Source organism: Dipodomys merriami, unplaced genomic scaffold, assembly GCF_024711535.1.
Source record: "Dipodomys merriami isolate MVZ:Mamm:240054 unplaced genomic scaffold, mDipMer1.0.p SCAF_114, whole genome shotgun sequence".
Taxonomy (NCBI): Eukaryota; Metazoa; Chordata; class Mammalia; order Rodentia; family Heteromyidae; genus Dipodomys; species Dipodomys merriami.
In genome coordinates, this window is record NW_027202427.1 from 2,930,459 (window position 1) to 2,955,462 (window position 25,004).

Genomic DNA, 25,004 nt, shown 5'->3' on the forward strand with positions numbered 1-25,004 from the left:
CCCTTGCATGGGAAGAAAGGCATTGTCCACTTCCCACACGAAGCCGAGGCTCTCATCAGTGGAGGCTGGTCTGTGTGAACTCAAGGCCAGTGCCTTGTGCACCAACGCACACTCCACCAGTCCTGGGGCTTGGACTCAGGGCCTAGGCACTTGTCCCTGGGCTGCTTTTGTTCAAGGCCAGCACTCTACCATTTGAGCCACAGCACCACTTCCAGCTTTTTCTGTTTATATGGTACTGAGGAATTGAACCCAGGGCTTCCATGTGTTCTAGGCAAGCACTGTACCACTAAGCCACATTCCCAGCCTTCATACTCCACCTCTTCTAGCACATTCTGAAGGCTCACAAAGCATGAATCATTCATTTTAAATACAGCCAAGACAAAGTAGGCTTTATTTAGTGCAAAAAATATGGAATTGCTCTTTTAAAAAGAATGGAAACCCATTTTAACCACTAAGAACAACCTAGAACTGAAATTCATCCAGTTCCTAAGGTTGATGTCTGAATTTATATGAATGTTAACAAAAATTCCACCAATCACCAAATCAAAAGCAGGCTAATTGCAAAGAATACCCTATGCCAAAAGATATATAGTCATTTATTTCAAAGCCTTATGAAAAATATACAGCTAATACAAATTTTGTGGTGGTTTTCCAAAGTCTTCAGATTATACCTTTTTCTTTTTAAGGACACTTGAAATTGGCAGGTAAGATCCATATAAGGAGAGAAAAAAAACATGAACCGAATCCTAAGGATTTAGTCTTAGCCGTCATTAATGCTGTGCTTATTTTCCAAGAACAGCTTTAAGAGGTTGAAGAGTGCGTCCATGAGCGTGGCGGCAATGAATGCTTGTAGCCCTCACCCAGGTATGTCATTTGTGGAGCTGCCATTTTCTGCAAGAATCCTGATTCATAGCCCAGAGTCTGTAGAACAAGGACCGTGACAGGCCACACTGGCTTCACACGTTTTCATCTTGTTCAGCTACCAAATATTTTGTTGCCAAAGCAACCACTCCCAGCAAAGAACAGAACAGTTTGCAAATAGAAATGAGGGCTGTACCAAGCCTGCTAGCACAGCAGGGTGGCAGCATGCTTTCAAAGGGTGGAAGAGTAATTGGGAAACTTAGAAACTAGGTGAATTAAGTGTGTGAATTTCAGATAGGACAAAGGGATGGGCATTCAGCACCAAAGAAATGACTCAGAAGCTGCCACTGGCGCCGGGGTCACCACCAAGCTCTCCACATGAGGCGTCCAGCCTTGGCCTTAACATGATTGAAGGCATCTTCAAGTGAGTGGGTGTCTTCTGACAACAGGATGACAGGGCCTGCTTCGCCCCTGCCCACAGTGGACACAAATCTGTTGTGACCATCTGTTTCAAAGCACTGCAGAGCGAAGCACACAAGCGACCCCAGGTAACTTTTTAAAGTCCATGAAGTCTACCCAACTGAATACCTTTCCCATTTAGCTCAACTGAAGGGTATTTTCAGTAACATTCTGCCTTGCTAATTGTTCAGTGGGGGGATTATTTTGAGTTTTTTCAACCTTAACTCCTTTGTGAAGTAGGAAAACAGAGCAGCCAAAAAGCAGAGCCAGGGCTGCTGGAGGCTTCGCGATGATTCTGTCAAACTGTGGTGTGAAGTCCAACGAATGTTTTTATCATGATATCTTGAGTATATTTTTTCTGTGTCAGTATTGGGACTTGAACTTCGGGCCTTGAGCTCTCGCTTGGCTTTTTTGCTCACAGCTGGTACCCTACCACTCCCAGCTTTTTGCTGGTTATTTAGAGCTCAGTTTTCAATTTTATCTGCCCTGGCTGGCTTTGAACTGTGATTGTCATATCTCAACCCCCAAGTGGCTAGGATTACAGATGAGGGGCACTTGTGCCCAGCCTTTTTTGGCATCAAATCAAGTTCTACCAGCAGATTTGGTTTTGGCAGCACTCACTGTGCCAGGCTGAAAGAGTGAGTCTTGGCAACCCAGCGCAGCCTGGCAGCGGTGGAGGCCGCCCTGAGGCTCGTGTGCAGCCATGGCACTTGTTTTGGGGGAGGAGGTGACAGGGCCGAGCACTTCACTAGCAGGTCTGGGCTGACAGCCGAGTGAAATGCCAACACCCACTCAGGCTGGTGAGGTTGGGTCACCGTGCTCACGTGGGTCCTGCCACCGGCGCCGCATACTATCAAGAAAAGGGGCGGGAAAGATGCGTGCTGGCCAACACCAAATCTGACACGCAAGTTGCCAGTGTGGCCCGTGAAGAGTGAGGTTCAAAGGGCTGTTCCGGTAGGGAGCTGAGCAGAGATGAAGGGAGGCCCTGAGGCTCACGCAGGTGTTGGTGGGTGCCAGGCTTCCTTCACTCCAGCTTTTTGGCTGGCACCCGGGTCCGGGCAATGATGATAGGCACCAGGGCGAGACAGCCGAACAGAAGGGCCCACAGGGGCCGGTAGAAGAGCCAGCCAGCAGCCACGGTCAGCAGGGTCAGCGAGGTGGCCATGCAGAACGCAAAGGCCTTCAGGCCAATGTTGACCAGATCTCGGAAGACGGGAAACCAGTCCACTGTGGAGGGAAGAAGGACTGTGAGGCCCAGAGACCATGTCCGCACCTCCCGTCTGGTCACCACCCTGTGTGGGAGGGGCAGGTGGGGAGGCAGGAGAGGTACAGCCCCTGCACCACCTGCTCTGCCCAGTCCCAGAAAAGGAGAAATGTGGAGTCCGTCTGGATTCCAAAGCTCATGCTGCCGTTAGTCTGAGGCCAGTGTTCTTGGCCGCACCATCTCCTGCGTGGTCAGAGGCCAGGACTGAGTCACACTGCTACACCTGCGGAGGTCAGGCCTTGTCTGTCCTGCTCACTGAGGTCTGGGGCTGGAGCAGAGTCTGACAGCACGTGGCTGCTGTGTACCCCACTCCTGCGGGCCCCTCCTGCTCTGCTACTGCCTGAGAGCAACGCCGCACGCAACATGCGAGGAGGGCATCCGAGCCAACGGAGGGGCCCCCGGCGCCAGCAGGAAGTGGCCTGTCCCCAGTCACATGGCCAACACAGGACTGGGGCCCCAGGGGGGGCTGGGCTCAAGCACAAGGAAGCCGCCAATGAAGCCTCCGTGAGAGAGGGAGGCCTAGCGTGTGCCGCAACCCGGCTGCTTCCCTGGCCTGTGCTGGCACCCAGGGAAGGCTGGGCGGAGCACAATGAGGCAAAGGGGGCAGTCCCCTCGGTCCACCGTCTCCTACACCAACCGTCTTGACTCAGAACACACCCCACAGCCTGGGCACTGGGTACCACACCGGCTGGTCACTTGGACTCAGTGGGCTCCCTGGTGCCAGCCAGCCTCAGGCCGTCAAGCAAGCCCACGCACTTCCTCCTCTACCCATTCTTGCTGGCCACCCGCACCTGGTCCGGGCTGTTGCAGGGAGGAACCACAGCAGTTTTTGAGGGTTTATTTGCCAAGCATGTCACGAATCTCCCAAGGTAGATAGGAGGGAAGAAACGCTCCAACTAGAGACAGCATGGCCTGGGTAGCCGGAGCTGACTGGACAGCGTTCAAACAGCCCCAGCTCCCTCCAGAGCTGGCCAGCGTGGTCACCGTGGCTGTGACTGTGAAGCAAAGGAATGAGGCGAGCGAGCCAGACCTTCAGATCACAGGAGCCAGGGCAGCCTCCCCAGAGGCGGCCAGCCTGTCCCTCTGCTGCCTTTCCCTGCTGTCACCTCAAAGCTAGTGGGGACAGAGGACCATCTGCCGTCTCTAACCATCAGGCCAGAAAGGCTCAGAGGAGTATGATACGTACAGGGTCTGTGGGAAGGGGGCTCCCTGGCCTTCACCCCACCTTGCACCTACCCAGGGTATAGAGGATCCGCGTCATGAGGTTGAGGCCCAGGAACATAGCCGTCCAGCCCGCCGCCCGCAGGCCCCATGTCTTCATGGAATTGCTCTTTTGTTCTCTACGAAACACCTCCTGCAGGACAAGGTGGACAGTGTCAGGACCGTGAGGGGTGCTGAGGGAGCTGTGCCATTTGTGAACAGACCACGGAGATGGCAAGCCGCCCACCCACTGCTAAGTGTTGTCCACGTGGCACAGGACATGGCACAGGAGACCTTGGTAGAAGGCACTTGCCTCTCCAGGGGAGCTCACCTGTACTCCCTGGGGATGAGTGCCACCCTCTGCCACACAGCAGCGGTCTCCTAGGGGCCACCACCCACCTTCCCTGAGCAGGTGACACAGGTGCATGCTGGCCCTGGGCCGTGCTGCAGAGCTGAGGCCCCCACCTCAGCCCACCTCGGCCACACACCTGAACAAGCTGAACCCGTGGGCTGCACACGGCCTGCTTCTCCCCTCACATGCCAAGGGGCCATCCGGGTCCTGTTAGCTGTCTGTATCCACATCCCATGAGCCTCTCCTCTGCCCACCCCAGCCTACTCCCTCACCGTTCTGCTCTTAGCCCCCACACGGCCCCCTGCATGCTCTGCCTGCCACGTTCCACACCCAGCAGCCTCCCCAGGCCCTGCCACCCTCCAGTCCCACGGGCAGCCTGTGCCAGACCAGGTCATGTGTCCAGTCACCTCTGGGCCTCTGCACAGGTTGACTGCTTTGCCTATCATGCTCACCCACAGCCGTGCCCAGGAGCTGCGCACAGGCCCCCAGCTCAACTCAAAATGCATTTCCTCAGAGCCTTCCCTCACCTACATCATACCTGTTTCCTGTCCAGTTCTCTACGCCAATGGTAAAAGCAGCGACCTGTCACTTGACTAACCAACACTGTCACTAGCTCCTCAGAATAACTCAACACTAGGAGCTGAGTCCTCAGCTCACTTGACATGAGATGAGGCTTGGAGAGGACTAGCAAGCAAGAGGCCAGTGCTCCTGGCAGTGGGGCCAGGGCTGGGGCACCCCTGGTGTTCAACACACAGCTGAGTGGACAGCCCTCAAACAAGGCAGGGCCGGGGCTGCTGCTTGGCAAGCCTTGTGTACAGGTGACGAAACCGCCTGGAGAAGACAAGAAGGGGAGAGTGGCTTGGGGGCCCCTGGCCTCTTGATTTGGGAGTGGGGGCTCTCTCAGGACCCTCTGCAGTGGAGAGCCGTCCCTCTGCGAGTCACGCAGCTAGCTCCACACCTCACTCTGAGGGCAGCTGAGACCTGGGGCTGTCCAAGCCCCCGGAGAGAACAGGGACCTAATTTTAGAACAGCCCTGGTGACTCACGGCCCACCAGGCTGGCAAGTGGCAGCCCCACCCTGAGCCTGGTAACTAAGCCCTGCGCAACAGCATCACCGCACCGCACCCTGTCCCGGCCAGGTCAGGAGCGAGGCTGATGGGATGTCAGATGCAGCCGAGGGCCCAGTAACAGGAACAAGAGGGCTCAGCTAATCCCTGACGCTTGCACACGTTTACCAAGGAGCCAGCACCACGCTTTTCTTCCTGCCCAGCAGGGGCTCTCCACCTCTTCCACCTTTGCCACAGCGAGGTGGCGGCTCTCTGCCCGTCCTGCTACCACGCAGGTGAGCAGGCAGCGGTGACTCACCTCTGCCGAGAAGTCACCATGGTGCAGCAGCAGCAAGGTCTCCCCAGACTTGGTGGAGTACGGGACCAGCTGGTCACCCCGCTGCCGGGCAATCACGGTGACCTGGCCAGAGAAGTCAGGGTTACGAGATGAGTGGGTTGGGGGGGAACCAAAGGATGGGGCACAGGGCCGCACCAGAGCCCAACCCCTGGCTCTGTCACCCAGGGAAGGCAGTGGGGAGCCTGTCTTCACATTGCTGTTCTCCCTGTCCTGGGAGAACAGCCGAGGCCCGGGGCTGTCGTGGGCAGGGAGGGGCAGGCTCTGGGACAGTGGGTGCAGATGTGGGGTGTGCATGGCGGGGCAGGGCCGTCATCCCGGAGCTGGCGGTGGGTAGGACGCAGCGCCGTGGCAGGGCGGCCAGTGCAGCCTGGCCAAGCCCACATCGCCACCTCTCCTCCGTCACCTGGCCAATCTGGGCCCCAGGTGTGCTCTGCTGTTTCCTGGGTCAGATCCGGGTGGACTTCCTGACTACATTCCCAGGGTTGGGGACCAATTATGTGTTCACAGGTGACATTTGGGCTGGGGGAAGGGTCTCGTGTGCCTGAATTGAGTCAGGTGGAATTCCGAGGCAGATTCCTCAGGAACAGCCGCGCTCGGCTCGGGGCCAGCAATGCGTGTGGGGAGGACGAGGACTCTGAGGCTGACTGTGTGAAGGTGAGTGGCATGTGCGTTCCCCAGGGAGGCCCACAGTGCACAGGGGCGGCGCCCAGGGGTGCTGTGAAGCCCTCAGCTGCCCCCAGGAAGCCAGGTTACCACATGGGCTGGGCCCAGGGCTGGATCATCGCTGCTGAGTCCTGCGTAGGAGAAGTAGACGCGCACATCACCGACCTGGGGGAAACAAAGTGAGGGGGCTGAGGAGCAGCCACTTCTGCCCAGGCTCCCCTTCTACCTCCAATGTCACCGGCCCGCCCGGGCTTGGTGCCCCATGCTGGCCTTGGGGGAGGCTGCTAAGCCCTGGCTCCTGGCCTCTGCCCGATGGGCAGCCTGTGCCTCCCAGCCTCCGCCAGTGGGCAGCCATGGCTCCTGGTACCTCCGGGTACTTGGGATTTTCACTGTGGTAGAAGTAGTCTCCCCGGCGAAGGATGTCCACATGGGGGTCCTCCAGCTTGGCCAGGCTCAGTGGCTTGAAGTTGTCGATCTTGTCAATGAGGCCTAAGAGAAAAGTAGGTAGAAGCCATGGGGCCCATCGAGAACTCCCCAATCTGCAAGCCCTGCAACTTACGCCTTCCTGAGCCAGCCATCACGGCCAGGCCACCTCTCCCCAGCCCTTCACAGACACGCCTCTCCCACCTTTCTTATTATTGTTACTTATTTTTGAGACAGAGTCTAGACCACGTGCCCACGCTGACTTGGAATTTCCCATCTTCCCACCTTGGCTTCCCAAGTACTGGGACTGCAGGTGTGTACGACCACACACAGCTGGAGGACTTGTTTCTGAGTCCGTGCTCCCAGGGTTTCCCAGTGCCCAAGGCAGGCCATCTCCTCTACCAGCCCCGCATGGCAGTGCCCCTGCACCCTTTCCCTCCCAGGCCAACTGCCCCAGGGCCTCCGGGCTGCACGGGGTCACAGGGCAGAGACTTACCCGCCGAGAGGAAGAACCTGCCGATTTGGACGAAGGGGGCTGTTGCGGTGAAGGATTCCACTGCCATGGCACTGTGGGGGAGGGGGCATCGTGCTGGGCATGGTAGGAGCTGCCAAGCTCCTGTGCTTGTGTGTGCTGGGAGCCCCGCCCCGGGCTTCTTCACATCTACACCACCTCTGAGGGCTCCTGTCCCTGCCCTGGGCTGAACACCCCGGCTCTGTCCCCGTCCCCTAGAACTTCATGTCACCCTCCTTTGCAGAAGCACTGGCCATGGCCACGAGTGGCACGCTCGCTATTCCTGAGCAAGTCACTGCCCAGGCTGCAGAGCCTCACAAGGCCCCAGTGCGTGCCGCCACCGCCTCAAGGCTGGGCAGGGCTGAGGTGCTGAGCATCCTTCTACAGGATCGCCTGGCTGACCCTTAACAAAATGCTTTCCTAGACTACAATCCCGTCAGGCTTGGTGATTGTTGGGAGAACCCTGTTTGGGCCTGTAAGGTCAGGTCTCATTTAGCTCGGGCTTGGCCTTAAAACCACGTCATACACCCTCACCACTGCACGAGGCAGGACTGACTCAGCCAGAGTTGGATGAAGAAACTGAGGCTCCCGTAGAGGGAAAGGCTGGGCCTGAGCTCGGGCCAGTGCATACCTGGGGTTTTTATGGCCAATCTCTCGGTCAAAGTTTTTGCTGTTGACGACTTCTGACCTCCATTCCGTGTCTGCTCGGGGAGAGAGACAACTCAGAAGCAGGTAAGAGTGCTACGTGGCTGCCACCGACCCGCCCAGGTCCTAATTGAATCTCTAGCACTTGGGGGCCAGGGGTCAGCTTGTGGGATGTCCTGGAGGGCTGGCCCCTAGGGCGTCCCAAGGCTGGGGCTGTGCTCAAGCCCCACTGTCTTCCCCCATTGCCAGCCTCATTGATGGGCAGACTGCAGATGCGTGGGCGCGTGCCACGGCCTCGGCGGGGCCAGTACTCACTGTAGGAGTACCTTGTCTCCTTCTTCACCTGCCCGTCCTCCGTGTACTCCCTGCAGAGAGCACAGACACCGCGAGTCAGCCAGGCATCGCCAGACAGGAGCCACGCTTAGGGCCACAGGAAGAAGCAGCCCTGCCTGCAGGAGCCCAGCACGGATGCCCTCCTCCTGTTGCAGGTCAGACTGGATCCCCCCCACCCCCAGCTGAGATCTGGCCCGCCCTTAGCTCCTAAACAGCCCGGCAGGGGCTCCAGGGTGAGGCCCCAAGGGCTGCCCTTCTCCAGCCTCCAGCCATTCCCACACGGCCCAGGAGGGGCTATGCTCCACGCCAGCCCCTGAGAACCTGCCCCGGGCCTCCCAGTCACACTGGAGCCGGCTGTGGGAGGGGGCTGGGACCCCTGAGCGCAGCGGGGCGCCGCGAGCACGCTCACCGTGCCGGGCCTGGGTTCAGTCATGCCTCCAGCTGTGTGTCCTTGTGATCTGGAGCCACTCTGCACTGGACTTTTTTTTTGCCACCTCCAAAAAATATCACTGGTACTAATTTTGGAACAGTTGACTTTTTTTTTTCTAATAGGAAATTTGGAGGTGTCAAAATAAAAGCCATTTCATTTTATCCTAGTGCTTGCATCTCCTCTACCCCAACTGATGCTTCTCTTCTGGCGCCTCACCTGGACTCTTCCGACTCCACCCACTGGTACATCTCCACGTGCCGCCGCAACTTCACAGCTGGAAGATGGACCCCATAGTTTGGGTCAGACAAGAGCTTCAAAAGGAATCAAACCAGAAAAATAAAGGTAAGACTCCCAGCAGCCAGAATCCCTGTTTTACAGGAAGCCAGAGAGGAGACACAGAGGCAGGGAATAGGACCAAGAATGAACAGCCACACGTGGGAGGACCCAGTGGAGCTGCGTGCCCCAGGCTCCACACGCCAGGCAATGAGTGTCATCCTGGAATATCAGGCCGGGCTGTGTGCACCCCAGAGCATCGCCAGCAAGTACTGGGCACTGAGGTTACTGCAGAGCTGCAGGAGCCAGAGCAGTTCCCCTACCCCACCACGGAGGTGGTGCCACCTCGGACACTGGCGCCATCCCCCTACAGACCCCATCTGACGGGAGCCACACCCATGCCCTGAGCCGAGGTGCCAGCAGCCTACCTTGGACGTTCGCAGGGCCCCAATGATGTGCACCAGCCTCCCCTCATTTTCAGGAGCCACGACGTGGATGCTGTCAGGAGACACCACGAGCGACAGCCCCTCCGCCAGTGAAGTGGCTGTCTTCAACGCACGGCCCTGCGGGCGGAGTAGAGCAGGAATGGCTGACACTGCGACTGCTTTGCCGCCTCAGGAGCACAGACCCAGCTCCCCATTCTATTGTGAACTGAGGCCCACCAAGTGCAGAGTCAACAGTGGAACCCAGGATTCCTGGCAGACCCCTCCCCTCTGCCCCCTGGCTTGGCACTGCACTCATGTTGGGAAGGACTGGTGGTTCTGTTGCCCAGTGCTCACCCCACCTTTCCTCTGCTTTCTACAGTCCCACGTGGCTTACACCAGCCAGCCTGAATCATTGTCTGGATCACGTGACCTGAGCTCCATCCATCAGAACACGTGCCCCCTGGCCACAGCACTAGTTCAGAGGACTAGCCCCAAACAGGGCCACTGGGAGCCCCTAGAACTTCCAAGAAACTGACTTAGAGATAGAGATGACAGTGCCTCTTTTCTCCAGGACTTCTAGGCAACCTGGATATGAGCCTAGAAAGGTCTGCTCAAGAAAAATGCCACAGCAGATTTTTGAAATCATGGAGATTCCTGGTGACCAGGCAAAAACACTCTGATCCAGCCAGGTGGGAAGTGGGGTTTTCAGGCGTGTGAGCCATTAACCCCTTCCTCACTGCCGTTTGTTATGAGGTGGGTCACAACTGGAAGAATCAAGATCCATTCGCCCTCCTCTTCCTTGTCTGGGAAACCTAGGCCTGTTATTACCAGGTGCAAACTTTGGGTTCAAAGCCTTTGTTCCCTGAATCTGTGGGGACCCTCACTCCACACAGGGGCACCCCAGACATTTTACCTCATTAGTGAAAATTAAGTAGAAAGAGAGCAGGAAGGTCATGAGCCCCACAAACATGCCTCCCGAGGTCTCACTCAGCCGCTCCAGAAAGCCTGGCTGGGGGTCGGACGTAGTTTTGACATGTTCTCTCCTGGGACCAGTACTGGAATACTAAGGAAAACAAGCACGTTAGGAAGTCTCCCTCACACACACCAAAAAGGAAGCAAGAAACCACGGTCCTACTGTGTGCTCACCTAGCACTGAGACGACCTAGCTTCCATCCCAGCGTCAACACAGCTCATCAGAATGGTACTTTAAAAAAGCACTGGTAGCTCATGCATGTGACCAGAAAAGGCTGGGTTGGAGGTATGGCTCAAGAGGCAAAGCATCAACTGCAAGCCCAGCAAGCTTCGTGTGTGTGTGTGTGTGTGTGTGTGTGTGTGTGTGTGTGTGTGTGTGTGTGTGTGTGTGTGTGTGTGTGTGTGCGCGTGTGTGATTGTGTATGTTCACATGTGCATGCTCTTTATTTACATTGCTTCTCTTAGATTAAGTTCTAATTACACACAATAAAAGCATACACACAGTGTATAATGGGTGGATTTTGATCATAGATTAGGGGACCAGCAGGGGCTCCTGAAACAAGCACCCTGAAGACATCAAGCGATGACACTCCTGGCAGTGGACCTGCTGTGACTGGCCGGGGCACCAAGAGGATGTGCTTATTTAAGAAGCTGCCAAGCTATTTTACAAAGAGATTGCTGGAAATGTGTTCTTACTGAAATTGGACAAGTACTGGCTATGCTTTCTAAGGCTGTGCCACCCCTGTGGGGTCAGAAACAGACAGGTGACAGCTACAACCAACACCAGGAGGCCATGCTGAGAGAGGTAGCCCGTGCAGGGGAGTCCCTTCCAGCTGGATGGCAGGCAGGCTGACTGGAGGAGGGGGGCAGTGGGTGGGATGAAGAGGTAACCCCTGGGGATGGATACCTGGCAGGGGAAGTGAGGGAGCAGGGAGTGGTCTGGGGAGCAGTGCTATCTGTCTGGCTGGTTGTGGAAAGTGGGCGGGAGATAGGGCAACCCGGCATGTCTGGGCAGCTCCTGGTAGGCCTCACACTTCAGGTCAGTGGCTCAGGCTCTGCCCAGACTGTACCAGGGGCAGGACTGGAGTTTGGTCTGCCGCTGATCATAGGGTCATCACAAAGGGCAAAATGCCTGAGCTTAGATCCTTGTGCACACTGGTACAGGCCGAGAACCTGAGTGTACCATTACTAGGCATTCTCGGCCCCACACCTGGTAAGTCCTGTGTAAGAACTAGCTAGCAGGAATGTTGTCAGATTCTTCACAACTGGGTCTGAGGCTGGCAGCCAGGCTGGGGGTGTGCTGACAAAAACCACAAAGATGCAAAGAGGTTCCCAGGTAAGCAGGCAATCATGGCACCAGGTGGGGTAGTGTCAAGAGCAAGGACTCGAGTTAGTCTGTGAGCAAAACCGGTGCTATCTTCTCCTAACTGTCCTGACCACCACCAGCTAGGGCCTGCCAGGGGCAGACAGCCACAGCACCAGATGAGCAAATCCCTGCCCAGCAAGTAACTGACCACATGGTCACTAAGGAGGGCAAGGGGTACAAATCTTGGCAGACGCGTCACTCTCCTCTCCCCTTCTCCAGACTGCCTCATCTCTTGGGCTGTAATGTCAGTGGTACTTTGGGTGTCAGTTGTAGAAGGCACCCCTTCCTCCTGGTCCCTCCTCAGCCAACACCAAAACAAGGGAGTTTGGATAGTAAGCACACCTTGCAGGGCAATTGTCATGCTAAATTAATTCAGTGCCTCTGCTCCACCCTCTGTCTTCAGATCTTCCCACAGATGTGCCCAGCTACTGGAGGGACGGGCACACATGTGCCCAAGTCCAAACACATCCCAGATGCGGTCTCTGCCAGGACCGCGGGTGCTAGCCTGTGAGGACGGCTCACACACAGAGTAGCCGCCACGCTCAGCATCCTGGCTAGAACGTCACAGCCACAGATCCCATGAAGGAACACACACAGCTGTGGAGTGGAGAGTTAAGAGTCGCCCCCGAGGCTGCCTTTGGCACATTCCCATGCCCAGCTGGCTGAGGCACCGACGGGGCAAATTCTCCCTCTCAAGTCCGGTGGTGGCAGGAGGGGGGTGGGGGGCGGGCGGCGGGCACCGCTGGGACCCTGGGAGTCCACGATGCTGGAGACCCCGAGTCTCACAGGCCAAGCTTCTAGACCCTCGAGGGTTCTGCAGGTGGGGCGGCCAGGGCAGAGGTGGGGCAAACCCTGGCCCCCCCCGGAGGCGCGGGCCGAGCGGCCCGGGAAAGCGGGTGTAGCCAGCCAGGGAGGGCGCGTCCGGGCTGGCGGCGCTCCGAGCTGGCTCCGGGGCTCTCCTCGGAGGCGGCCTGAGTCACCGGCCTCCCCCAGGCCCCGCGCCCGGCTGCGGTGCGGCTTCGTGGGTTGAATGAACAAGCAGGAGGTCGGGCGGGCAGCCCCGAGGAGACCCCGGGCCGCGGGCGGCCGGGCAGGGTCCGCTCTCGCGGGCGCCCGGCCTGGTGGGCTCCGGGCCGGCCGCGGCCCGGGCAGCTCCGACGCTCCGGCAGGGCGGGGACGGCGGCGGGCCCGGGGCCGCACGCACCGACCAGCCGGCCGCGGGGCGGCCACGGCCGCAGCCCCGGCGACCGGGCTCTGGGCGAGGTCCGGAGACCCGGAGACACTTACGTTCGCCGCCATGCTGGGCCTCGGCTCGCCGCTGTCCGCACTGCTCCGCCAGGCAACGAAATGACCGACGGCCGGAGCGCGGGGACGCACGGCTCCCCGCCCGCCTCAGAGCTGCAGAGCTGCTCGTGGAATCCGGGACTAGGCGGGACCCGGGACTAGGCGGGACCCACTGGCCGTTGCCGCCCCACGGGCGCCGCGGTGTCGCTGCGCACGCGCGCCGCCAGGCCTCCTGGAAAATGTAGTCGGGGGGGGGGGGGGGGAGGTGGTCAGGTGCTTTCGACACAAAATTGCGACCCGCTCCGTAACCCATGGATGTGCCTGCGCGCCTCAGGGTTTCTGGGAAATGTAGTTCGTGCGGCCAGGAAAGCCGCCGAGCGGCGCGCGGCCTGCTGGGAAGTGTAGTTCCCGTCGGAGGGTCCGGGCCGGGGCTGTGAAGGTGTGGCGGCAGGCGCACGGCCTGCTGGGAAGTGTAGTTCCCGTCGGAGGGGCCGGGCCGGGGCTGTGAAGGCGCGGCGGCAGGCGCGCGGCGGGCAGGCCTGGAGGGGGCGGAGGCGCGCGGGCCTCTGAGCCGCCCGCGGTGCCGGAGGAGAGCGAGGTCACGGCGCCCAAGTGTATCCGCTCCGGCCGCCAGAACCGCCGCCTCTGCGAGGTCCCAGCGCCAGGCGCAGCCATGGCCTACTGTCGGCAGGAAGGTAGGTCGGGCGGCTGCCATGGAGAAGACCCGCGGTCCGTTCGACCCGCTCAGGCCCCTCAGCCCCTCGGCCGGGCGGGCGACCGGGGCGCCGCCACCGCCGGGACCCTCGAGACCCTGCGGCGGGGCCGGGCGGCGGGGTCGCCTCCGCGTTGGACCGGCGAGAAAACCGACGTTCCGGAAGGAACCGGCTGGCCCAAGGTCACGGCGGGCCGCGGGCCGGGCCTCGGGGCCGCACGTGGGGCCGCCCCAGCCGGGCCGCGGGGCGCGGGGCGCGCGGGCGCCGCCGGGAGAGGTTTGGGGCGAACCGCTGCGGACCCGCGGCGCCACGTGCGTCCGCGCCGCGCCGGCCCCGTAACCGCCGGGGAGGCGGCGCGGCCGCGGCGCCGCGGGGCGTCCGTTGCGCTCCGCCTCGGGCCGGGCGCGGCTCACCTGCGCGGAGCCGCTGCGCGCCGCCCCGCCGGGCTGTCGGCGTCCACGCGTCGGGGAGGCCGGAAGCCGGGCTGTGCGGGGCCGTCCGCCGTCCGGGTCGGACACCGCCCCCCGCACCCCTTAACGGAGTTGGGGCCTCAGGTCTCCTCGCGGCTTCCCTCCACCCGGCGGCGCGGGAGAATCGGACTGCCACCGGGCCCGCTCCCGCTCCCAGTCTCGGGTCTGGCGAATCGAGAGGTCGGGAGCCATTCACTTAGCAGAATGAGCTCCTGGCCGATAGTCCGACGCGGCAGTTTAAGGTAGCGAAACTGAAACCCGCAGCGCGAGGCGACCCCCGGAGGTCACCCAGCCAGTTCGAGCCCGCGCCGGCCGAGCCTGCCTGCAGACCTGCCCCCTTCCCCCACCGCCCCCTTAGGTCTCTAGCCTCCGTTCTTACTTGGTCTCTCCAAATCTAACTAACTTCCTCTGCTGGCGGGTTGATTTTGAGTCTTTGCATCAATGGGCTCTGCACTTAAGGATTTCCCCTCCTTTTCTTGGAGGGTTTTAGAGTCTTCATTCTCTGGAAAGGAGGACCGGGTCCGGCTGGCTGCTAACACAGCAGAGATCAAGAGGGAAACACTCACCTAGGGGCTGGGAGCCTGGCCAAGTCATAAAACCCTTGGGTCCCAAGTTCAATTCCACCAGCAAACAGGATAGAACTGCTCACTTGTAGACCTTCCCTAGCTTTTGTCTTGTCCTTAGAAAGTGCTTTTTCTTGTTCTGCTTGGTAATCTTTTTTCTTTCCTGTGGGATTTAAGAAAGCGCTTGCCTGCCTGCCTCTCAGCCTTACCCTTTCCCACTGTCTACCACTTGGTCTTTTTTGCCAGTGCATCCTTTCCCGAACTCTTCCTACTTTGGACCCTGTTCTTTAATGTCTAACTAGTTTAGATGTCTCCTCCTCACCCTTTGTGTCTCTCATGGCTTTTTTTCTGTTTTTTCTGTGTTACTGGGGCTTAAACTCTGGGCTTTGCTCTGTCATGAGCCATGCCCCCAGCCCTGTGTCTTTTATGAGAATCCTAAATTCTGAAATTATCTTGTATATTTCTTTTTATTTCCTTTTAAAAAATTTAGGCTTCATTATTTATTGGAGGCAGAGAGATTTCACTGTTATCTTTCTACCCTGCAGACTTCTTGTCACTGCACCTCCTGCCTCTCCTCTACCAAGCTGAGGGCTAGCCAGTGAGGGCTTCCCCTAGAAGCAGGGCACAGAAGATAAAATGTCAGCACTTCCCAATATTGTTGTTGGAATCTGCCCCTGGGGCCGCGAGGGTAGCTGAGGTATCCTGGGCTGTGGTCCTCCCTCCCTTCTGGCCATGATTAGTTTGCTTCCAGTGCAGTCTTGACCCTGGATGTCTGTCCCTCCTGTGGCCTATTCCTTTCCGAGGTGGGTCCTGGGGCATTTCCCATAGGCTGGCTTCCTACAGGAGTAGTGCTGGGTGGGCTGCGTGGCTGGCAGCCCGGCCTCCACATCACCATACACTTAGTTTGTCCAGGTTCTCAGCCATCTTCAGGCTTTCTGAACCCTGTGGGAAAACTCCAGGGGTACCAGAGAGCACATTTTTCCCTTTTTTTGTTCCAGATTGACACCATGCTTTGAGTTGCCTGTGCAAAGGAAAACAGTGGACATCTCTGTCATATTCATGTGAAAGTACTAAGGGTGTGCATTCTGTAGAACTGTCTCATGCTTATTTTGTATCCTGAGGGTTGAACACTTTCAGTATAATAGTATAGCTTTTTGGGTTGTGTCTGCTTAAAATCCTGAACCAGATGAATGGGTCTAATGAAAGAACTTTGAAGTCAAGGAATGTCACAAACTAAAACCGTAATTTCCATCCTCCCTTCTGTCCCCTCCCTCTCCTTCTTCCTCTCCCCCTCTTCCTCTCCCTCTCCCCCTCCCTATCTCTCTCCCTTTTTTGAGACTGGGACTTGGGCTTGCTATCTGACTCTTTCACTTAGTGGCTGGCACTCTACTACCTGGGCCACATCTCCAGCCCCCTGATTTTATTTGGTCTCTCAGCCCTTCTCTCCAGCCTGGGGAGTACCGGGTGCAGCACTGCCAAACCGGGTGCTTGGCTACAGGCCCTCTGAACATCCCTGGCCCTTCATCTCCAAAGGTGGGGAGGGTTGCCTGCTGGCAGCTTGGAGCAGAGCAAGGAAGGAGGGTCACGGTGGGGAGGACAGCCACAGGGCCTTGGGAATTTTCCATGGTTCTCTTTTGGGAAGAGGGGAGCACTAGTCCTTTCTTGGTGGAAGAGAAAAAGACTTGTCATTGGAGAGCCAATGCCAAGTTTGGGGGATCAGCGTTGGCTGGATTGAGATTCATCTGCTGCCTTCCTCCACGCCCACGACTGTGGTGGAGTTTTGGTTTCAGGCGAGGCTCCTAGGGGTGTGGTTTGATCAGAGGCCCCTTCTGGGGGCTACGCATGGGACAGTCCTAGACTTAAGTAAACTTCCTGCTCTCAAATGAAATGTCTCTTCTGTTCTCCACACACCAGGGAAAGATCGAATCATATTTGTGACCAAAGAAGACCACGAAGCTCCCAGCAGTGCAGAGCTGGTGGCTGACGATCCCAACGACCCGTATGAGGAGCACGGTGAGTGACCCGGGGCCTCCTAGGGAACCACGACACATTCTGAGCAAGGTATGGTGTTGACAGTTCTACTGCCTCCTTAGCCAGGCTGGTCCGTGGCCCCATCCCAGCCCTGACCGGCTCTGGTCCCGCGGGCACCGCAGGTGCTCTGCTGCCTCCCTCCAAGCCAGCTGTCGGGCAGCAATCTCTCCATGCTGAGACATTCACACCTCTTCTTTCCCCAGGGTCTGCAGGTTGCATGCTTCATGCTGATTAAGTTTGGGGGGAGTTAGTTACAGGTAGCTTATGGTGACAAGGATCCATCTGCCTGCTTAAGTGACCTTGAATTCTGCACTGGCATGCAAGTGAGGTACAGAGCCTGCTTTTTCCTGTGAAGTGGGTCACGCCACACAGCTGCAGGCCTCAGCCAAGCCAGTCATACTTCTGTGTGTTCCTTGGTAACCAAATATAGAGGTGGCCATGTGGGCCTAGAACGTCATCTGCTGGAATCCCAGCTGCTTCTCACCTGTAGAGAGTGATGGTGTGCGCAGTATCCACAGATGTCCACACATCCTCAACAGTACTCAGTTCGTGCCAGTGCCTGTGGCTCACGCCTGTAATTCTAGCTACGTAGGAGGCTGAGATCTGAGGATCACAGTTAGAAGCCAGCCCAGGCAAGAAGGCTCCGAGACTTTTATCTCCAGTTAGCCACCAGAAAACTGGAAGTGACACTGTGGCTCAAGAGGTAAAACACTGACCTTGAGTAAAAGACCTCAGGAACGGCGCCCAGGCCCCACGTTCAAGTCCCATAACCAAAAAACAGGAAATGCCCCCAAAATGTACTTGGTTTATCCACCAAAAACACACCTGACACCTATGGTATTAATTCAGGCTTCCAGAGCCAAGTGCTGAGAAGTCAGTGAAAGCTTGAAGCAGCAGCCCCCAGGATGTAGGCTCTTGGATGGAACTCTCGTTACCCCGCTCCTCCTGGGGTAGGGCAAAGCCGAGGACACATAGCTAGCACCGTCAACAACGGTGGAGCGTACAGACTCCACACAGAGCCAGAGAGCTCCAAAATGATCGCTAGAAGAGTAACAACTACAATGTGAGGCAGACCCTTGACCCCAAGTAGATCTCTCATTTTTGCTCAGATTTGACCTTGGACTATGATCCTCCTCACCTATAGCCTTCTGCCTAGCCAGGATCCCAGGCTTGTATCATCATGCCCAGCTTGTTGTTGGAGAAGGAACTCTCACAGTTTGCCCACGCTGACCTCAAACCACAATCTTCCTACTAATCTCTACCTCCTGAGTAGCTGGGTTTACAGGTGTGAGCCACTGTACGTGCTGATTCAGCATTTTATAAACAAAAATAAATCCCTTGTCAATCGCTCATCTTTAAGTCCAAATTAGTTAAGCACGCTTCACTATTTGATTGAGAGGTCAGCAGGACAAGTCAGAGTTTGCTTTGCTAGCCTCTCAGTGTTTAAAATGTATGTCTGAACTTCACTTCTGAAGCCACCATCACGTGGATTGATACTGAGTCCCTGATGAAAACTGATAGCCCGTGCTCTGTGTAAGATGCTCTCGTTCCAGCCCACTCACCCTGAATCATGAAGAGGGACATCTGCAGACCTGGTTATAATTTTTTTTTTTTTGGTCCGGTCGTGGGGCCTGAACTCTGGGCCTGGGCGCTGTCCCTCAGCTCTTTAGCTCAAGGCTAGCGCTCTACCACTTGAGCCACAGCGCCACTTCTGGCTTTTTTCTTTTTGCTTATGTGGTGCTGAGGGATCGAACCCAGGGCCTCATGCATGCAAGGCAAGTGCTCTACCACTGAGCCACCTTCCCAGCCCCTGGTTGTAATTTTAAGTGTCAATATTACTTCTTTGGGAAACTGATTGTACAGGGTTATTAGCAGATTTGAGTCTGAAGCAGAAGTGGCAGACGATGAGCTGTGTGCTTGAGAAGAGTTGCCCTGCGGCTGTTGTGGTCAGAGGCAGGACCACTGCTGTCTCCGCTGTGACTCCTCTTCATAAGGAAGGAGCAGTGGCAGCAGCTGTGGATGATCAGCCACGGTTCCCAAGCTGGAATTAGGAGGTGGGGCTCATCCTTGGACTTGGGCACAGAGTACTATGCTAAGCTCTCCCTGCGGTGAAGGATAATGCGTGCTTCCAGTGGACATTTTCAGTGCTTTCTTAGAGAGCATCTTCTGGAGTGTATGAATCACTTTTCTGTGTCAAAGCCATCATCTTAAAAGCATTAGGAAAGCCAGGAAATATTTTGATGTGTACAAAGTTCAAAGTAGATAGGACAAAGAGTCCCATATAACACAAACTAAAAACACTTCCCTAATCTTACTCCCTTCCAACAAGTGTGTGACATGTTGTTTGTCTGTTATAGGCTGGGGGTGAATCTAAGGGCCTCGTGCATGCCAGGCAACGGCTCTACCACTGAGCTGTGTACCAGCCCTCAAACGGTTTTTGTTGTTGGTCGTGGGGCTTGAACTCATTTCCTGGACTGTCCTTGAACTCCTTTTGCTCAAGTCTAGTGCTGTACCACTTTGAGCCACAGCTCCACTTCCAGTTTTCTGGTGGTTAATTGGAGGTAAGAGTCTTACGGACTTTCTTGGCCGGGCTGGCTTTGAACCGTGATCCTCAGATCTCAGCCTCCTGAGTGGCTAGGATTATAGGAATGAGCAACCTGGTACCCAGCTTGATATTTTCATTTTTATCCTTTATTTTGCTAGCATAGTTATAGAGGAGCATTTCATTGCTACATTTCCACATTTTCACAGTGTATTCCAGTCTTACCCCTTTATGGCTCTCCCTTCTCTCGGTCCTTTCTTTCCAGAATTTCAACACTGGCATATTATTCAGCAGTGCCACTGGTTTTTCATGGTATACCATAAGGATTATCGTCTTCCTCGTCTCTCCCCAGACTGCAGAGCAAGAGGCAGTAAAGGCAGGGAGCTGGGGGCGTCTGGTCCCCATGGTCTGTGTGGGAGGTGGCAGAGCAGGGCTGCTCCACCTAAGACACTGCTTCCTCTTTGGAGTAGAGGATTGCTAGCCTTGAATTCGGTAACTCAGCTCATAGCACTGGGAGGCGGTGTAGAGTACAGATCAGTGCTGCCTGTGGGAAGGATGCTGGTGGGCGCCCTGCTAAACCGAGGCGTGCTGGGTTTGTCCCAGGTGTCTAAACCTGATCCAAATGGAGAGGTAGGTCCCAAGGGAGTACCCTGCAGGCACTGTGAGGACTGGACTGGCTTTGCCTGTTTGAAACCAGAGAGAACATCTCACCTTCTCCTCGCCCATCTTCCTGTTCCAGGACTGATACTGCCAAACGGAGACATTAACTGGAACTGCCCATGCCTCGGGGGGATGGCCAGCGGCCCCTGTGGGGAGCAGTTCAAGTCGGCCTTCTCCTGCTTCCACTACAGCACAGAAGATATCAAGGGGTCAGACTGTGTAAACCAGTTCCGGGCCATGCAGGAATGCATGCAGAAGTACCCTGACCTCTATCCCCAAGATGATGATGACGACGAGGAAGGGGAAGAGAAGCCAGTGGAACGTGGTCAGGAAACGGCCCCTACTGAGGCTGCTGCCACCCAGGAGCAGGGGTCAAGCTAATGAAGGCCACAGGCACTGAGTTCCACCCTCCATGTCACAGGACACGAACCTTTCACAATGCCTTTCAGTCACCCTCTGAGAAGAAGGTGTCTTTCCCTCTTGTTCTGTGCACTGTAATGTTCAAAGTAATTTATTTTGATGATGGAGTCTTGGCTCCTTGCCATATACACTGAAAAAAAGGAGGGTTGTGTGTCTGTGTCTCTTGCACAGACCTGTCAGTGAGTGTGGCTGCCCCAAGTTCTCAGACGGCCCTGACGTTTCCAGTGTGGAATAATGTGCTGAATACCTCAGCAAGCAGAAGTCATTATAGGAGCATTTCTGTTGAGTGAACCTATTTGTTCTGATTGTGTTCCCTGTTGTAGATTTTATACCTCTCTGGGAAATGAAATAGAAGCAAAACGTTTCCTTTGCACATGCCGGCATGGGCCGCTCCTGTTGGAGGAGGTCAGCGGTCAGTGGTCAATGCATTTCTCAAGATCTGTCTTGCTCTGGAGTGTGGGAGAGGCAACTTCATTCCTGGAACATTACTTTCCTTGTTTGTATTGAGCTCTAGGCTCCAGGTTCTCTGATTCCAAATCTCTTTGTGAGTAGGGGGAAAGGTGGTTTTGCTATTCCTTGTTTTCCTGTTCTGATTGCCCTGGCTTGGGGCCTGTTCACGCAGCGTGCAGTCCTGTCGGGCATCTTCCTGAGAGTGGGGACCTCATTGTTGCCAGAACAGCAGCCAAAGAGGAAGCCGTGTGAATGAGATACTTAATTAAAAGCCAATGTGATTTCTAACTGACTTTGATAAGTCTTTTTTCTCACTAGTTGGAATTTCTGTTTGAATTCTAGGCCTTAAACATACATTCCTCTCCTGACTGGTCACCTCAAGTAGCTGAGATTACGGTGTGTCCCACATGCCCTGTTTTGATGTAAGGAAATACAAATTAGGAAAAACTCAACTGAGATTCCTCTGTAAAGATCCTAATAAACTGGCTTGAGTCTGCTAATGTGTGTGGAGTTCAAAACCAGCCAGGTTTTCTTTGCTGAGCGGTAAGGCAGGGTAGGTCCTTCCCAATGAAAAGGAGCTGCAGCACCCCCCTTCCCCCCCCCCCCCCCCCCCCGCAGGTCAGGGTAACTGCTGGGTAGTTTCAGGCCATGCCTCCTGTGACCTGAGGGGAGTAGTTACTTCCTAAAACTTAGCTGGGAACCACAAGCGCTGTCTCCATTCCCTGCAGCTCTGAGTCCTAGGCTGGTTTCCGGGGTCTCTAGCACACCCTCGTAGTAGGCTTGTTGTGGTTGCTTCCTGGTTTCACAGGGCTTTCCCAACACTGCTGGTCTGTGGCGGGATCCCAGTACACGGAATCTTGGATTGAGGGCCTGAGTTACCCATTGGTTATTGGCCAGAGACCTCCCTCAGTTCCCTGCCCGGTAGTTGGACCTCCTCACCTTAGGTCAGCTCACAACTTGGCATGTGGCTTCTACCAAGCAAGTGAGAGCAAACTGGAAGCCATGGCCGTTTTGTAACCTGGGCTAAAACCACCAAGCCACACCTCCTGTCACAGCCATATTCGAGTTGAGTGTGGCGCACAGCCCACACAAGTGCTAGCACACCAGAGAAGTGCCACCATGCTCAAGCATGCACCCCACACCGACTGGACTGGAAGGTCTGTGCTCCCACGGTTAAGAGGCGTGTGTGGCACCTCCCTGTACCTCCACATGTTCAGCACCCTACCCTGCCCCGATTTTACAGATGCTTCATTATGGAATCATGACTGGCTTAATGTTTGGCCTTCAGCCACTCATTAATACACCAAAAAATACTTAGCGGTTGCCAGGGGTTGAGGAGATAAAAACGGAGTGTTTCTTACATAAATCACAGTGCCACAATCTTCTCATCTTGACCATTATCATTAACTTAGTGGTCCTTCTGATTAAGTAGAAATAAACACTGGGCATGGCTGTGCACACCTATAAACACTGCACTGGGAAGGCTAGGCGCCAGTTACTGAGGAAGCTGTCTTCAGTGCGTTTGGGGCACCTTTGTTGAAAATCAGATGGCCATACTTGTGGGGGTTTTTTTCTGGATGTCTTGGTCTGTGTGTGTGTGTTTTTGTCAGTGCCCTGCTGTGTTCATTATGACTGGATTAGTGACAGCTGTTATTGTCATCACACCTCCAGTATTGTTCTTTGTCTTTCATGTTACCACATGATCGTGTGTGTGTGTGTGTGTGTGTGCGCGCGCGCATGTGTGTGTGTGTGTGTGTGCGCGCGCGCGCATGCCTGCACATGCTAGTCCTGAGGTTTGAACTCAGGACCTGGGCGCTGTCCCTGAACTTTTTTTTTTTTCTTGCCAGTCCTGAGGCTTGAACTAAGGGCCTGGGTGCTGGGTGCTGTCCCTGAGCTCCTTTTGCTCGTGTCTAGTACTCTACAACTTTTTCTGTGATTGGAGATAAGAGTCTCATAGACTTTCCTGCCCTGGGTGGCTTTGAACCACTGTCCTCCGATAGCAGCCTCCAGGTAACTAGGATTACAGGCTGGGCTGCTGGCACCTGACTCGGGAGCTTTTTTTGTTCAAGGCCTGGGGCTTTTCCACTTGACTCATACCACTTCTGGCTTTTTGCTGGTTAATTGGAGATGAGTCTCCTGGGCTTTTCTGCTCCAGGCTGGCTTAGAACTGTGATCCTCAGATCTCAGCCTCCTGAGTAGCTAGGATTATAGGTGTGAGCCATTGGCTCCCAGCTTCACATGAATTTTTAAGGGTTTTGATTTTTTTCTATTTCTGTGAAGGATGACACTGAGAATTTGATGGCTTTCACTGAATCTAGATTTCTTTCAATAGTGTGGCTGTTTTTACAATATAGAGTCTACTGATCTATGAACACAGGATGTCTTTCTATCTACTAGTGCCTTCTCTAATTTCTTCAATGGCTTATAAGTTTTCATTGTAGAACTCTTTCACTTCTTTAGTTAAGGTTTTCTTTACATATTTAATTTTTTAATAAAATACTACAATGGTCTCTGTGATACAAACTAAAGAGATAGAGGTCCTATTTTTTCATTGTGCATTAGATATATAACAAGTGCTCTGTATTTGGGTAAGTATTAAGGAAATGTATTGTGATACACTAATATTTCTCTAGAGTTAACAGTTTCTAAGTCTGTCACTCATAGGAGGTGGGGTTTTTTTGTTTCTAATATTTTTATCTTTAAGTAGTTGTACAAAGGAGTTGCTGTTTACTGAAGCAGTTTATGAGTACAGTGCATCTTGACCAATGCCACTCCTTTCAGCCTTCTTACCCACCCCTTATCTGTCTTTTTTGGGGGAGGGGGTAGTCATGGGGCTTGAACTCTGGGCCTGGGAGCTGTCCCTCAGCTCTTCAGCTCAAGGCTAGCGCTCTACCACTTGAGCCACAGCCACTTTCGGGTTTTTTTTGAGTGGTTTATTGGAGATAAGAGTCTCACAGACTTTCCTGCCCAGGCTGGCTTTGAACAAGATCCTCAGATCTCAGCCTCCTGAGTAGCTAGGATTACAGGCGTGAGCCACTAGCGCTTGGCACGTAGTCTTTCTTATAGGTGAAGATTTGTATTTGTCTGAAAGTTCTAATTCATCCGCTTTGTCTTCAAACCTGATATTCTGTCTTACTTCATCTGATTTATTTGAGAGACTTTCAACTGAATTTTTAATTGACTTACTGAGATTTCAGAAAATAGTATTTTTTTTTTTTTTTTTGCCAGTCAGGGCCTGGGCACTGTTCCTGAGCTTCTTTTCCTCAAGGCTAGCACTCTACCATTTGAACCACAGCACTATTTCTGGCCTTTTCTGTTTATGTGGTACTGAGGAACCCAGAGCTTCATGCATGCTAGGCAAACACTCAACACTAAGCCACATTCCCAGCCCAGAAGATTGTATTTTGATGCATTTAGAATCTTGTCTTATTTTTTAATTTCAGGGAATTGTTTTACACAGATGCTTATACACAGATGCAACTTTAGAACTTTAAGGTATATTTTTTGTACAGCTTCATGGGTGCACTGTGGTAATTTAGTATACATATATAGTGTGTAACAGTCAAGTGATAGCAATAACATTTGTCTCTTCCACCATGGGTTATTTTTGTGTGTTGGAAATGTCATGCACTTGGGCAGTTTTGCAGTGTATGGTAAGTTCTGTTAGCCATGCCAAAGAGGAACCAGCGGTGATTCCTTCTGTGTGTTCCATGCTCCCTGGGGAGCTTCATCCTGTCCCTTCCTGTGCTTCCCAGTCTGCAGTGACCACTTTCACAGAACAGGGATGACTTACATCTGACTTGTTTCATTTAACATAAAGGCCAGTGGAAACATTTATTGAACAAAGAGCATAGCATTTTAGCCATTTTAAGAGGACAGGTCAAGGGTATTAAGCACATTCATATTACTGTAAGACAAACTCTCCAGCCAGCTCTAGTGACTTTTTTCCCTACCAAACAAGAATTCCTAATCTTTCCACGTCCTGTACCCTCAACAGCTGTCATCCTGTTTTCTCTGTAAGCTACACTTTCAATTCCACCTTCTCATGCACATTCAGTGTTTGTTTTCTTGTGACTGACAGTGTACTTGAAATAACATTTTCAGTGTTTGTCTTTGGTGAACCATAAGAATTTCCTTTTAGTTTGAAACTGTATAATATTCTATGTACAATATTCCTGTATAATATTCAGGCTGTATTGGATTTATGATTCATCTGCTTATTGGCATTGAGTTTCCATTCTTGATTATTATAAATCATGCTATATACGGGCATTAGAGCTCAAATCGTCGT

General features: G+C 54.6%; 2 protein-coding genes across 3 annotated transcripts in view; one reads left to right on the forward strand and one right to left on the reverse strand.

The window, feature by feature from the left end:
- Nucleotides 1-368: 368 nt before the first annotated feature.
- Nucleotides 369-13,031, reverse strand: LOC138822735 (transmembrane protein 43). Its single transcript, XM_070015651.1, has 12 exons — nt 12,868-13,031; nt 10,156-10,305; nt 9,246-9,380; nt 8,761-8,855; nt 8,097-8,146; nt 7,768-7,837; nt 7,122-7,192; nt 6,570-6,691; nt 6,293-6,367; nt 5,501-5,602; nt 3,821-3,938; nt 369-2,547 (listed from the first exon to the last, which is right to left on the reverse strand). The coding sequence occupies exons 1-12, from the start codon at nt 12,877-12,879 to the stop codon at nt 2,345-2,347; spliced, it is 1,203 nt and encodes a 400-aa protein (XP_069871752.1). The 5' UTR covers nt 12,880-13,031; the 3' UTR covers nt 369-2,344.
- A 310-nt stretch (nt 13,032-13,341) lies between these two features.
- LOC138822737 (mitochondrial intermembrane space import and assembly protein 40-like) overlaps nt 13,342-25,004 on the forward strand; it is a 46,720-nt gene continuing 35,057 nt past the window's right edge. The window contains exons 1-3 of one of the 2 annotated variants that reach the window (XM_070015654.1): nt 13,351-13,559; nt 16,525-16,623; nt 19,923-21,001. In XM_070015654.1, coding sequence (XP_069871755.1) covers nt 13,538-13,559; nt 16,525-16,623; nt 19,923-20,224 — 423 coding nt within the window. In that variant the 5' untranslated portion in view covers nt 13,351-13,537 and the 3' untranslated portion in view covers nt 20,225-21,001. Of the gene's footprint in view, nt 13,560-16,524; nt 16,624-19,922; nt 21,002-25,004 lie in introns of those variants that run through there. The other variant, XM_070015655.1, reaches the window with a different exon arrangement.